This window comes from Natator depressus, chromosome 4 (genome assembly GCF_965152275.1).
Source record: "Natator depressus isolate rNatDep1 chromosome 4, rNatDep2.hap1, whole genome shotgun sequence".
Taxonomy (NCBI): Eukaryota; Metazoa; Chordata; order Testudines; family Cheloniidae; genus Natator; species Natator depressus.
The window spans coordinates 21,368,207-21,382,296 of record NC_134237.1 but is presented as its reverse complement, the minus strand read 5'-3'; the positions used below and the strand labels follow the sequence as shown (position 1 = coordinate 21,382,296).

Below are 14,090 nucleotides of genomic sequence, written 5' to 3'. Positions count from 1 at the left end.
CTGCTTTCCCCTCATCCACAGAGCCAGTTATCTCATCATAGAAGGCAATTAGATTAGTCAGGCATGACTTGCCCTTGGTGAATCCATGCTGACTGTTCCTGATCACTTTCCTCTCCTCTAAGTGCTTCAGAATTGATTCTGACAGGCCTGTAGTTCCCAGGATCCTCCTCCTTCCTTTTTTTAAAGATGGGCACTACATTAGCCTTTTTCCAGTCGTCCGGGACTTCCCCCGATCGCCATGAGTTTTCAAAGATAATGGCCAATGGCTCTGCAATCACATCCGCCAACTCCTTTAGCACTCTCGGATGCAGCGCATCCGGCCCCATAGACTTGTGCTCGTCCAGCTTTTCTAAATAGTCCCGAACCACTTCTTTCTCCACAGAGGGCGGGTCACCTCCTCCCCATGCTGTGCTGCCCAGTGCAGTAGTCTGGGAGCTGACCTTGTTTGTGAAGCCAGAGGCAAAAAAAGCATTGAGTACATTAGCTTTTTCCACATCCTCTGTCACTAGGTTGCCTCCCTCATTGAGTAAAGGGCTCACACTTTCCTTGACTTTCTTCTTGTTGCTAACACTTCTTGTTACTCTTAACATCTCTTGCTAGCTGCAACTCCAGATGTGATTTGGCCTTCCTGATTTCACTCCTGCATGCCCGAGCAATATTTTTATACTCATCCCTGGTCATTTATCCAATCTTCCACTTCTTGTAAGCTTCTTTTTTGTGTTTAAGATCAGCAAGGATTTCACTGTTAAGCCAAGCTGGTCGCCTGCCATATTTACTGTTCTTTCTACACATCGGGATGGTTTGTCCCTGTAACCTCAATAAGGATTCTTTAAAATACAGCCAACTCTCTTGGACTCCTTTCTTCCTCATAGTAACAGCCGTGTTAGTCTGTATTCGCAAAAAGAAAAGGAGTACTTCTGTGCCACAAGTACTCCTTTTCTTTTCCCCCCTCATGTTATTCTCCCAGGGGATCCTGCCCATCAGTTCCCTGAGGGAGTCAAAGTCTGCTTTTCTGAAGTCCAGGGTCCGTATTCTGCTGCTCTCCTTTCTTCCCTGTGTCAGGATCCTGAACATCCTGTGTCATGCCCAATTACTGTAACTGGATATATCTTGGTAAAGGAATAATAATTTTAAGTCCACAAATGTAGTAATTGCCACTAAAAGCCTGATCCAATTCCCACTGAAGTCAGTGGAAAGTCTCCCATTTAGCTCAGTACAAATTGGATCAGGTCCCAAATGAATACGAAAGATATGGCTGAAAATAGTTAATTCACTATTGATTGTGAAAATATTTTAAGCGTACAGTCTGTTTAGCTGCCATGACATTTCAGGCGTATAGATTTTCACAGTAAACTTTTTTAAAGCAGTTTTCTGTCCTAGGTACTGATCCTTCCAATACAAACTCATGTACGTAATTTTTAAGCATGTGAATTATCCCATTGATTTCAGTGAGACTACTCCATTAATTTAAAGTAAAGTGCATATCTAAATGCTTTCCTAGATCAAGGATTAAGATAGATGATATGTTGCCACTGAAATGAGCATCAGTGAAGCTTTTCCTTCAATAAATTACAAGAATACATAAGGATGGCTTATGCGCATGTTATATATAGAAATGTGATTTTTCTCTTTGCCCATTAGTTCTCTTGGGAATTCTCTAGATATCAAAAGCTGTAAGTAATCTTAGCCATTGATATGGAAGGTGAATGGCAAATTAATCTCATGGGAAGTCTAATTAATCCGTAAATACCTTTCTCTTGTAAATTAAGTATTTGGAAAACAAGTTAAAGTAATGCCAGCCAAATAAAGATAAATAGCCAGATTGCGTTCTAAATAAAATCAGTGGCCTTTTTTCCATAGACTCCAATGGGAATAGAATTGGGCCTAAAATGAGACTTTTCCCTAAATGTTTCCAATTTTGATTTTTGCTCTCCTCAATAGGAAGAGTATCAAGATTATGAACCTGAAGCATGAAAATCTCTTCCCTCTTTCTATCTTCTGAAATCTACTAACAAAGACGTCCTGTCCTGTACAAGTGCTGAGTTCCAATGTGCCCAGTTGTAAATTTTTTTTTATTATTTTTATTACAGTTTTTAACAGTGTATTTTGAAGTCTTCTATCAGCAATGATTCGAGTGTCTGGGTCTGCACCCAGCTTTCATTTCAGTGATTCCCTCCCACTGAAATGAAACAACGGGGTGGCAGGGCCATTGTCGTGCTGTGGATATTGTGGCTTCAAGTTTTAAAAGTATAAAAAAAACATTAAAAAACCACCTAAGTGTCTATTACTTATTTCTAAAGCTGTACATGTTTTCTTGCTAGGTTGTCAGTAACTTGGTATTGTTTCTGATACAAGGATTTTTTTTGTTTCATATTATTGCTCTGTCTCGGGGTTAACTTATTGTGAGAATTGTTTATACATATTATATATATATAAAGTAATTGAGCATGAACTATGCACCTATAAATATTAACAACATTTTTATTGTTTTGTGATGTGTTTTATTAATGTATGTCTGTAAATAACGGTGTTCAGCTGCAGCAAATAAAATGTAATTCACTAAAAAATGAACTTTCATATTGGTGGTGATTTACAGCACACTCTTTCCTTTCTAAGAGTATATGTTAAATAATTCAGGATAAGTATCTCATTGTGAAGGAGTTGCAGCAAAAAAAAAATTACACTCGGAGCAGTATAAAAGATGGGAGGATGAATTATACACCAGCTGAAGATATGGCCCTCTATGTTTGTGGGTGTGGTTTATTCAATAAAAGTTTACAAAATAGATGTTTTGACAGTGACAATAAATTTTCAGTCATAAAGAATCAAGAAACAAAAGAGGTCGTCAACAATGAAGTGCAGCAGTTTTTCAGGAAATTGTAAGAACCTATGAAGAATCATCATCTCGAGGTAGTTAAAATACCAAAATATGGAGAAACCAGCTGAGTGATGGATTGGTTGCACTGTATTTGTGTCAGGTAAAATTTGACTATAATTTGTTTTCCCAAAAATAGACCCATTGTGTGGTTACTGTTTTACAGCACTGAATTTTAGTTCTTTATTAAAGCTGAGTATCTCTCTATTCACTGTGCTGACTGGATACACTTCTCTGGAGTGGGATATGTAGATATAAAGAGACAATTCAATTCTTTCCCTTGTTATTCAGGCTACTCTTTTATCCTTGGATTCAAGTTTTAACTCTAACCTGCATGACAGTACATTTTAATCTAAATTTTTATGATGCATATTGTCACAAGTAGGATTTGTACCTTTCCTCAGACCCTCTCTTTTCAATAAAACCTTGCTCGTATATAATGCTTTTCATGTGTAGATCTTAATGCAGGTAAATATCATTATCCCCATTTTGCAGATGAGGAGACAGGCATAGAGAGGTGATGTGACTTGCCCACGGTCACAGAGTAGGTCAGTAGCAGAGTTAAAAATAGAACCCAAGTCTCCTGAGTCCTGATCCAGTGTCCTATCTGCCAGGCAACACTGATCATTTCTCTGGCATTGGCATGCCCAGAATTGAACGTAAAATTCCTGGCATGGTCTCACTAGAATTGTGTGCAGGGAGACTTGATGTGAGGTCTCTGCAGTCAAAAAAAAGAAAACCCAACAAAAAAAAACAACACGGGCATTTTGGTTTCATTTTGCATTGCAACCTCACATTTAATTTCCTCTCTGCTATCAATCCTAGATCTCTTTTACCAGTGCTGCATTGCTAAATAAATGTTTGAAATGAGAGAGAGCTGGAATAGAGGACTTTTTTTAAAATGGCATTAAAAATTTTTCTCAATCATTTTTCATCTACAGTAATATTCTTTACTGAAACCTCAGAATTTAAAAGTCAGAAAAAGTAATAATTTAGCTCCTGGTCTGCAGCTCACGAATGTCAATTTGTGGGATGGGGTTTACTCAACTGTCTTCACTGGGCTTTGGCTCAGGACCTAAATCATACTCAAAATGTTTAATAAAATCTTTTATTTATCCACTGGATCAGGGATTCCCAGACATATTCATAGTATGAACTGCAACACAATAGAGTATCTTAGACTAGACACCTATATTCCCATTGAAAGAAAAGGAGTACTTGTGGCACCTTAGAGACTAACCAATTTATTTGAGCATAAGCTTTCGTGAGCTACAGCTCACTTCATCGGATGCATACTGTGGAAACTGCAGAAGACATTATATACACAGAGACCATGAAACAATACCTCCTCCCACCCCACTCTCCTGCTGGTAATAGCTTATCTAAAGTGATCACTCTCCTTACAATGACAGGTTTCAGAGTAACAGCCGTGTTAGTCTGTATTCGCAAAAAGAAAAGGAGTACTTGTGGCACCCCAGAGACCAACCAATCCATCCAAGCACAAGCTTTCGTGAGCTACAGCTCACGATGAAGTGAGCTGTAGCTCACGAAAGCCCACGCTCAAACAAATTGGCTAGTCTCTAAGGTGCCACAAGTACTCCTTTTCTTTCTCCTTACAATGTGTATGTGTGCTGGAAATGGCCCAACTTGATTATCATGCAAGTAACTATCATAACTTTAGATAAGCTATTACCAGCAGGAGAGTGGGGTGGGAGGAGGTATTGTTTCATGGTCTCTGTGTATATAATGTCTTCTGCAGTTTCCACAGTATGCATCCGATGAAGTGAGCTGTAGCTCACGAAAGCTTATGCTCAAATAAATTGGTTAGTCTCTAAGGTGCCACAAGTCCTCCTTTTCTTTTTGCGAATACAGACTAACACGGCTGTTACTCTGAAACCTACATTCCCATTGAAAGTCCTTTTTCCTTTCCATTAGCCATTGCATAACATCGGTAGGGCAACTACAGCAATTGCGTCAATGGAAAATTGATATCAGAAGAATGTTTAATGTAAATTTTATAATTATGAATGTCGATTTAAGCTCCTTTAATTGTGGTTTGGCAGATGGAAGCGAATGAGAAGATCCAGCACCATGGAGCCATGCCGACAAACACACACTCCATGGCCCACCAATGGACAACAGTTTGAGAACGGTTGCACTTGGGCTGAGATTGACAAAGCTACCTTGGGGAATCAGATGCCTAATTCCATAGAAAGCTTTGAAAATGTCATACATTTCTGAGTGTCTTCTCTTCCCTGCACCTCAGATATGGGGTAGTCTTAGATTTTCTGAGTCAGGAAATCAAAGTGAATTATTGAGGGAAGATATGCCCAGCTGTTGGGAGCCACGGGACAGGATTGTGAAAAATACGAACTATATAAATTCATCCCTGAGATGGGCCAGACCTCGGTGCCTCTAAGAGTTAATTCTTTTCTTTCTAGGGTAACGTCAGCAAATCATTCATGGTATAACAACATTTTTAATGTACTACAGGGGATATCTTTGGTTCATGTACCTCTTGAAAACATGCTCTCAGATGGCCTGAAAGGCCCATAAGTTCTCACTGTTGCGATGGCAACACAGTGTGATCCAGTCATATAGCACTGTGCTGCATTTTAATTAGCTTCCTCTCGGGCTGCCTTACCGTCTTTTTCAGGTACGCTAAATGCCAATTTGTCTTATTTCCTGCAGTGCAATGAAAACAAATGTGTGGGCTGCAAATGTCAGAACTGAGTTAGACCCTGGTAAAGCGAGATCTAAACAAATATTACTGTAACATCATCTTAAAAACAGTCTGCCCTGTATATTTTAAAAAAAGGCAGTACAATTGTGATACTGTTTGCTTAAGCGATGTCTGCTGGCGAACAGTGTACAGTTTAAAGTGAGTAGAAAGTAAAAGCTCTCTTTTCCTTGACTTAGGAGTCTGGTTTCCAGGTTATCAAGGGAACTGAAAGCAATACTCTATCCTCCGACTAAATAATCAATAACTAATCTCTCCATATTCCATTTTTCCAGGGAAAACAGTGTGATGCTTTTTTCCCTATTTTGACCGCCTTAATTGCTGTTTTAATGACTCCAAAATAGACTCATTAATTGCTTTTATATCTGTAAATCATGGCGTCATTAAGATTTGCTCTACATGCTTTTGATGCAATGGTTTTGAGAAAACTGTATTTGCCAAAGGGAAAAATGCAAGAAATGACCACCGCAAAATAACCAACTGAGACTTCAGCCAGAACATTCCCTCTAGACATTAATATGAGGTTAGAGTAAATTGTACTCTATCTGGAAAAATAACTTGCATAGGATTAACACTCCTCAGGATGTACTTGTTTTACTCACTGGGACATGCATGTGCTTTCCTGGGGTTCTTTGCTCCTTGACTCACCTCCACATTGCATTTTCCTATCTTTCACTCTTTCGCTCTGGCAAACCTGATAGCAAACCCAGAAGTTTCCTGACAAGCAGGGAAACACTTTGGGTTATGTTCATCGCTGGCTTAACCACAGCGATGAATGGAGCCCAATGACTTGGATATCAAAGTGTAATTCTCAAATACAGAGCATCAAGAATGGAGGCTACTGCCGCCAAAGGCTTTGCTAAGTGCTACTTGCTGAGTTGCTGGAGCCCATCTTGAAGTGCAGTTGTGGACAGTATCTTGGTCTTGCCGACAGGTATCCATAAAATATTTATGCATCACACAATGTTATCTGGGTACTCTGGGACCTGATCCAAAGCCCAGTCACAGTCAAAACTCCCGTGGACTTCAACGGCCTTTGAAATGGGCCTCATCTGAGTGACTTCTATAGCACCCATAACATAATACCTAAGCTCTTCTCAGGCAAAGCAAATCAACATGGTGAGGTCCCAGTGGATTTCAAAGAGTTTTCCTGGTCTTCTCTCCATTCTGGTAAGGCAGGAACTGTTGCGGGGGATTTTTTTGTTTTGTTTTTTAGATACCATTTGTCTAGGTCGTATCTTCATCAATCGTGGAATGTTTTGGCAGGGCTGAGACTGAAGCCTATGACTTTAGGGAATTTTAAGTCAAAATGTGTGGGATGAGTCATCGTTCCAGCCTCTTTTATATTGACCAGTTGGCCCACTGCTGAGGGAATATGCCAGGGACCTGATTCAAAGCTCACAGAAGTCAATGGGAGGTTTTCCATTGAATTCAGTGGGCTTTGGATCAGACCCAAATTCTTCCCCCTTTAGAATGCAGAGGGAAAGTGTGGATGGTAGAAGTTCAGTACATCAGGCTCCTTAAAGAGAGCCAGCCCTGATGGTGGGGCCAGCTCTTCAGCTGATGCACATTGGCACAACATCATGGACTTCAGTCGACCTGCACCCATTTACACCAGCTAAGGCTCAGTGTGAGCTACGTTTAGCATGACAAAACCTCTTCCATCCACATGGAATCTGCTGCTGCTAGAACATGGGAGGATCAATCCTTTCATCACTGTAAATGTCATTCCCAGATGTACCATAACTCAGATGTAGAGCTGGAAAGCACAGCAAGGAACTTTTTGCCCCGTACTGCTTTATGTGCCCGAAGAGAACAGCTTCATCCCCAGAGAAGGCAGACCTAAATGGCTGCTTAAGAAAATGGATATCATTGGGTGAATTTTCAATAATCCACTCCTTTTCTTTTTCTTCCACACTAAAATATAATGTGAGATGAAGGGTCATCTTTTGGTTAAAGCACTGAACTGGGACTCAGGAGATCTGGGTTTGATTGCCGGCTCTGCCAGACTGCTGTGTGACCTTGGGCAAGTCTTCTGGCCCTCAGTTTCCAGCTATAATATGGAGTTAATACTTCCTTTGTGTATCTTGTCTAATTAGAGTCTAAGTTCTCCAGGGCAAGGACAATCTCACTCTGTGTCGGTTTGTCAAATGTCTAGCTCGATAGAGCTCTGATCTCACATGGAGCTCTATATGCTACTGTAATACAAATAAAAAATAAATATATGCCCAAGATGTGAGTCACATGTGAAAAGATTGAATGCTGCTCTCATTTATACTGCTGTGAATCAGGCCTAAGTACATTAATTTCAACAGTCACTCCTGAATTACCAGTGCAATAGAGAAGATTTAGCCTTTAATAGCTCCATGTTTGTTTCTTCGCAGGGTGTTTGTCATATTCTTAATCTGTATTTGATGGTTCACTTTTTTTAAATTTAGTTACTTCAATATAAAGAAGGGGTGCAACCATCACACACTCATAATGAGCATTTTTAAACTGCTTAAAATCAGCCATAAGCCTTTTTGCAACAAGCCTGACATTCATTGTATAATTCAAAAAGGCTTCTTTGATCTAAAAAAAATCTAGCAGATGGAGAAGCAGCAGGTGGAGTCACAGAAGAGATCGCCAGAAGGTAATTAACGAGATAGGTATCAGCAGACCCAGTTTCCTATCATGTTAAGGGAGGTTCTTTAGAAACGTATTCTTCAGTGGAAACACACAGGTGGACTTTGTCCTTTCCATTAATGTTAGAACCTATCTATATGCCAGACTCTAGAAACAGCCAGTACCTGTGCAGTATATTTCTCTGGAAAGGGAGTGAGAATGATGCCTGGTTTGTTTGGTCTGTCTTATCCATAGGAGCTTTATTTGAAAAAGAGCATGGCATCTACTCATTTCCATTATTTGCATAAGATCTTTGCTAAAGGATATGTTGTCGATTGGCAGCACTGACCTCATTAATAATGTTGGAATATTCTGACACTTTTGCCCTCAATTTCTCTTCTTTCTCCCAGTTTCCTTCCTTCCTTCTCTTCCATTCTTTTCCCTCTCCTCACTGCCCAGTTTCCTTTTCACTGGAATGCATTGTTCCAGGTGAAGTGCTCTAAAATATTGTGAGGAGGCTGTAGCAGGGTCTAGAGAGCCCATGAGGGAACAGGCAAGGAGACAGCTATCTCTCTGAGCAGAGCAAAGCAAAGACCAGAGCTCATGCCCTCCTCCAAAACCACGGAGGATCCCATGGCTGCACAAATGCTATACGTGGGGTGGTAGGATCTGAGAACTACGCAGCACAATTGCATCGCAGAAGCTGTATTTTACAGGGATTTGAGTGGGGTCAATATGGGTATTAGGAACGCAAAGGAGGAGGTTAGAGTGTCCAAGATTGGAGATAAGAGCCTGGGCAAGATCTCTGTCAGGGCAGGGAACAAAGGATAGGTGCCCCCCTCCTTACACTGCACTAACTCCCTGTGTCCATTACCTGGGGGAGGCACATGGCTCTGTACCACTTAGCAGTTCCCCTAGACACATGTAATCCCCAAGCAGCCACTTAAACTCAATGTAGGGATGTTTGCTCAACCAGAGCACTGCAAAGTAGCCTTTCTATACCAGAGTATTTGCTCTATTATTTTCCGTTTCTTTCTCTATTTTCCCTCTCCCCACCAGCTCTCTGCACAACATGAACAGACCGCAAAAGTATATTTGAGAGAATATGACAGGTTACATATACACACTATATATCAGTAGCACTGAAGAGGACTGTATAATGCAAATATGAATACAATGCTGTGTTGTCCAACTTGTTTTTATTCATACACAATGAAATGATAAACCACCTAAAATATTTAAAAACCAAAATGGATGGTCAGCAAATGTTAGCATTTGGTAAGATTTAATCTACCATCCAGTGAAGCCACCCTTAAGTCATCCTGATGATCAGTGTTAGACAAATACTTGCAAGTAGCAACCCTAACTCAAAAGACAAAACCTTTATGTTGAACTCCTGGGGATAAATTTTGTTGGTTTATGGTGCAAGTGTAAAGAACAGTAATTTATAAATACTATGTAATGAGGTCAAAATAAAATCTTATCTCACTTCCCTAACTAAGTGGCAATTTTAACTGGCAGGGGAGATGTGGCAATTTCTTCAAGGCACTTTTGCATCTTGAAGACCTGTTACTCAGATTGCACCGGGGCTATGTAACAAAAACGAAATAAATAAAAGCTCAACTTTTCATTTATCACCTAAAAACACCCTGATCAAGTATTACACAAAAAGCATCACATTTCATCTGAATAACTGGATGTTCTTAGGTGTGAATGAAATGAAGATAAATTCAACAACCTTTAATTTTCTTTTTCATTCTCAGTCTTATGAAAACCCAGCAAAATCTCAGGCTGTTATGTCTGTGAGATAGGTGATGATCTTGCAGTGCAGAAAATGGAAAGAGTTCCTTTTCCAATATATTAATGCATTTCTTGGACAGATGGGTTTCTTCACTGCAGACACCTGGTTTCCTCCCCCACCCCACTCCCATTATATTTGAGTTCTTTAGTGTCTACATGTTCTACAATTTTGGTTTATTGTTGGGTGCACCAGCTGGAGAGTTGCAGGAACTTTTTGAAAACATGGTTGTGCAGAGTTCATGAAGTCTGGAAGTATTACTTCTCTGATTTTCAGAAATGTTCTATATGTTAGTGTGTATGTGTCCAGTAACAGACACAGTTTTAAATATCTTCATGAGGACAAACCTTCTGGAAAAGTTGTCTGTCTCCCTAATTGTCCTTCTTTTATCTTTTCCTATGAGATTGTTGCATGCTTTTCAGAGCACTCTATTTTTACAGGTAGGTCAGGTCCTAAACATTTCTGTAGTGACATACTTGTGTGTGTGTTTACAGATACGTTCAACCCAGTGGACATCAACTACCATTATGTATGATGTTTGCAGTAATGATAGTAATTGTGGTATTTCTCAGAATGTGGAATTGTCACAAATATTTAATGCAATAAATGCATTTTAAGGGCATTCAATGTACATGTAGCATGACATATTCAAAAGGGACTTAGGATCCTCAGTCCTAGTCTCAAAAACCATTTAGGCTAGGTTTATACTGGGAGTGTTTTGCCAATATAACTGCACCGACAGTCGGTGCATGGCTATGATGGTCAGGGATCACCTCTCTTCCCATCCCTGGCTGACAGCGATGACAGCAAAAGTTTGCAGTGTAGATCTGGCTTTGTGCACAGAGTAGCCTTTGACTTTCATGAGGCTTTGACTTTTTGAGCATGACTTTCAATGGGACTTAAGGTACCAAATCTCTAGGTGTATGTTTACCCTTCAGGTTGAGGTGTGATTGCAGCACAGCTAAAATAGTAACATAGACACAGCAGCACGGCCTGTATAAGCACAGCAAGGATCCCAGGTATGGTCATGTATGGCTAGTTCACGCTGAAGCCCATGCCATGGCATCTGCACTGCTATCTTTCGTGTGGGAATGTTGGGCTAGCGCAGTTAGCGTTTAGGGTATGTCTACACTGCAATCAGGTGATTGCAGTACATGTAGACACACTCAACCTAGATTTAGTATAGCTAGCTTGGGTATGGATCGCAGTGCACCCGTGGCAGCATGGGCTTGGCCATGGGCTGTAGAAGTCTGCCTAGAATCCTGGGTAATTACCTGCGCAGCTAGCCCATGCTGAAGTATGTGCTGCTGTGACTTCACTGCTATATTAGTATCTGGGCTAGCTAGAATAAGCTAGCTCAGCTATGTCTCCACGTGCTGCAATTACAGCCCCTGATTGCAGTGCAACTATAGCCTGAGTCCCTTTTGCAAAATATTCGCACACTTTTTCATATTATAGCTGCTCCTGAAGTTCCTATTTGTGACAGCCATGAAAGAATTAACTTGCGAAAGACAGCTCTTCGAAGTCGTTTGATACAGCATTGTACCCTAATCAACCAGCCAGTGCAAGTTAGTGCTGATGAAACCAGAGTGAGGCTGATTGCTCCCCTATGGGAGATGGGTAAAGCTGAAGAAGGGAACTTGGGGTTGGCTGAACAGAGAGGAGGAAGGGTGAGGGGGTTGTGATGTGTGGAAAGCAGGGAGAAAGTGTACCTCACTTTTGGCAACTTGCTTTGTTTATGGTCTGTCGTTAGCTGGTTGTCTTATCTTTTAGATTGTAAGTGCTAGGCAGGAACTATCTTCAATTCTGTGACTATGTAATACCTAGCACTATGGGGCGTTTAGGCACGGCTGGAATATAAATGATAAATAATGAGAATGATACATGGTGGTTCTAAGGTGGAGTTTCACCAGGTAGGTGTGTTGTCACTAGATACCCTGCTGGAGGATGTTGTGGATGGAGTTTTGTAGGGGACCAGAACTCTCTCTCCAGCTCCTGCAGTGCGGTTAAGCAGTTCTTAAACTGTTATTTGTCTCATGAGCCTCCAGGCTCCTAATTGCTGTGTCTGTAAACAAAAAGCAGGTGTTGCAACCCTACATAAGATGTAAATTTACTTAATTGCAGAAACGTTTAGCATCACTGAAGGCAAGTTACCTGAAATGCCTCCCTTTCATTGCTGCATTTCCAGAGGCAGCTTTCTTCTACTGACTAGCAGAGGCTCAGCCTCCAGAAAACATGCTGACTTACCACAAGGTTGTTCCCGGCCCTGATCAGGTGTGCAAAGATGGGAAGAGGGCACAATGAACTCTCTCTCAGACACACTCCTATGCATGGGCTGGAACAATGACAGCCCTGAACAGAAGTCTGTGTGAGGCCTGCACAGGCTCCTTTGGCCAATAAAATGCGGTGGACAGAGGAGAATACATGCTGCATTGTTACAAAGGGTTGCAGAGCTGCCGTGGTTTCTAGAGCTCTGGGAGGCATTGTGTTTCCTTGAGTCCCTGCAGTAGTGGTATACCCATCCACTGCCCCCAAGGCAGGACTGGCCTGGATAGGTTGACTCCTTAGTGGGCTTTAGGTCAAGGGACTGGTGGCAGCTATAGGACATTTTAAAACAATTGGTAAGTTCAGCTTCTGCTCCAACATAGCTTCTTTAGATGACAAACAGCCTTGTACAACCTTGTTTGCTGAATCTGGAGCTGGACAATTCCAGAATCTACCATTTACTCAGTGTCACTATGGACAAGTCACTCACCTCTGACTGTTTTCCCCCTGTGAAACGGGGATGGTAACACTCGTTAAGTGCTCTGACATCAACAAATAAAAGTATCATTTTTGTTGGTATTGAAGCAGGACCTAAGTCGGTGTTTAGGCCGATGTGCCTATTTGCATTCCTAGACTCTTTGCACTTGGGAGGAAGGGAGCAATAAAGAACTGGATACAGATGTTTTGCTGTTTCCATGGTTTGCCTTTTTTTAAAATCCGTTCACACTTTTCATACTTTTTTAAAACTAAAGTTGAATGGCTATACTCCTTAAGCAAAGCACAAAAAATATGTGGAATTAAAGAAGAGGGCAAGGTAAAGTCAACTGAGCTTGCAACTGCCAAATTTAAAGAGCGAGACAACACGCTGAGCTATGTTATGTAGGTGTTTTGTTGACGGAGTTCTATCCATATCCTCTCATGGAAGGCTGACTTTAAAAAAATCATAACCTCAAGGTTTCTGAGATCCCCATTTGTCATTCTACTTGAGGCAAATAGAACAGACGACAAGGCCCCAGTTATGCTGGGTGGCAACAGACTAATAATTCGAGCTGTGCAAATACAGCAACAATATTTTCCTGGAATTTTTTTTTTATAAAATACAAACGTTAATTTGTGCAATACAAAATCATTTGGCTCTTTTCAAGCCCTTTTAATTCACTTTTGAGTTTACTGGGGGCAGGAATGTTAATCCAAGCACTGAATTTAAGTGCAGATTCCAGAACATTTGCTGAAGGTAAATGTTTGGGTTTTTTTAATTACAAGTGATCACCAAGGAAGCATGGTTCTAAGAGTTATGTTCATGCAATTAAGGAAATGAAACATGTCATCCATTGTGCAGCCATTCAAATCAGCTCATTTGTATACTGAATACTCACAATGAATATTTGCAAACCAAAGACAGGGCAAGAATTATTTGGTGAATAGCTTTGAAAAGTGAATGCACATGAGAAAAATCAGACTGTTCATGGCCACATCAACACAAAAAAGGTGAAATTCAGTGAATAAGTTGTTCATTAAATTAATCTCTCAATTCTTTAATGTTGTAATTTCACACAAGAGGGCTGGCTGGCTATTCTATTGTCAAGCATTACTGTTTTCGAACTATGTTTACAACTGTTTGGTGCACAGATGTAATTTTGATCTGTTGTAATAAAGAGGCTTGGCTGGTTCACTTTGTTACTGTTGGTCCAATGTACAATTTGATTGACTGACTGACTCTCAAAGAAACCAGTGACTCCTGTTCTCAGAGATGCACATGTCTTTTAACCATCCTCCCAGGGATCCAGGCACATAACTGCACTAAAACT

General features: G+C 40.7%; 1 protein-coding gene across 2 annotated transcripts in view; it reads left to right on the top strand.

Annotated features, from left to right (window-relative positions):
- Positions 1–2,427, top strand: part of SNCA (synuclein alpha) — a 108,344-nt gene extending 105,917 nt beyond the window's left edge. Inside the window, exon 6 of one of the 2 annotated variants that reach the window (XM_074949974.1) lies at positions 1,942–2,427. In XM_074949974.1, coding sequence (XP_074806075.1) covers positions 1,942–1,974 — 33 coding nt within the window. In that variant the 3' untranslated portion in view covers positions 1,975–2,427. The remainder of the gene's footprint in view (positions 1–1,941) is intronic. The other variant, XM_074949973.1, reaches the window with a different exon arrangement.
- The last annotated feature ends 11,663 nt before the right edge of the window (positions 2,428–14,090 follow it).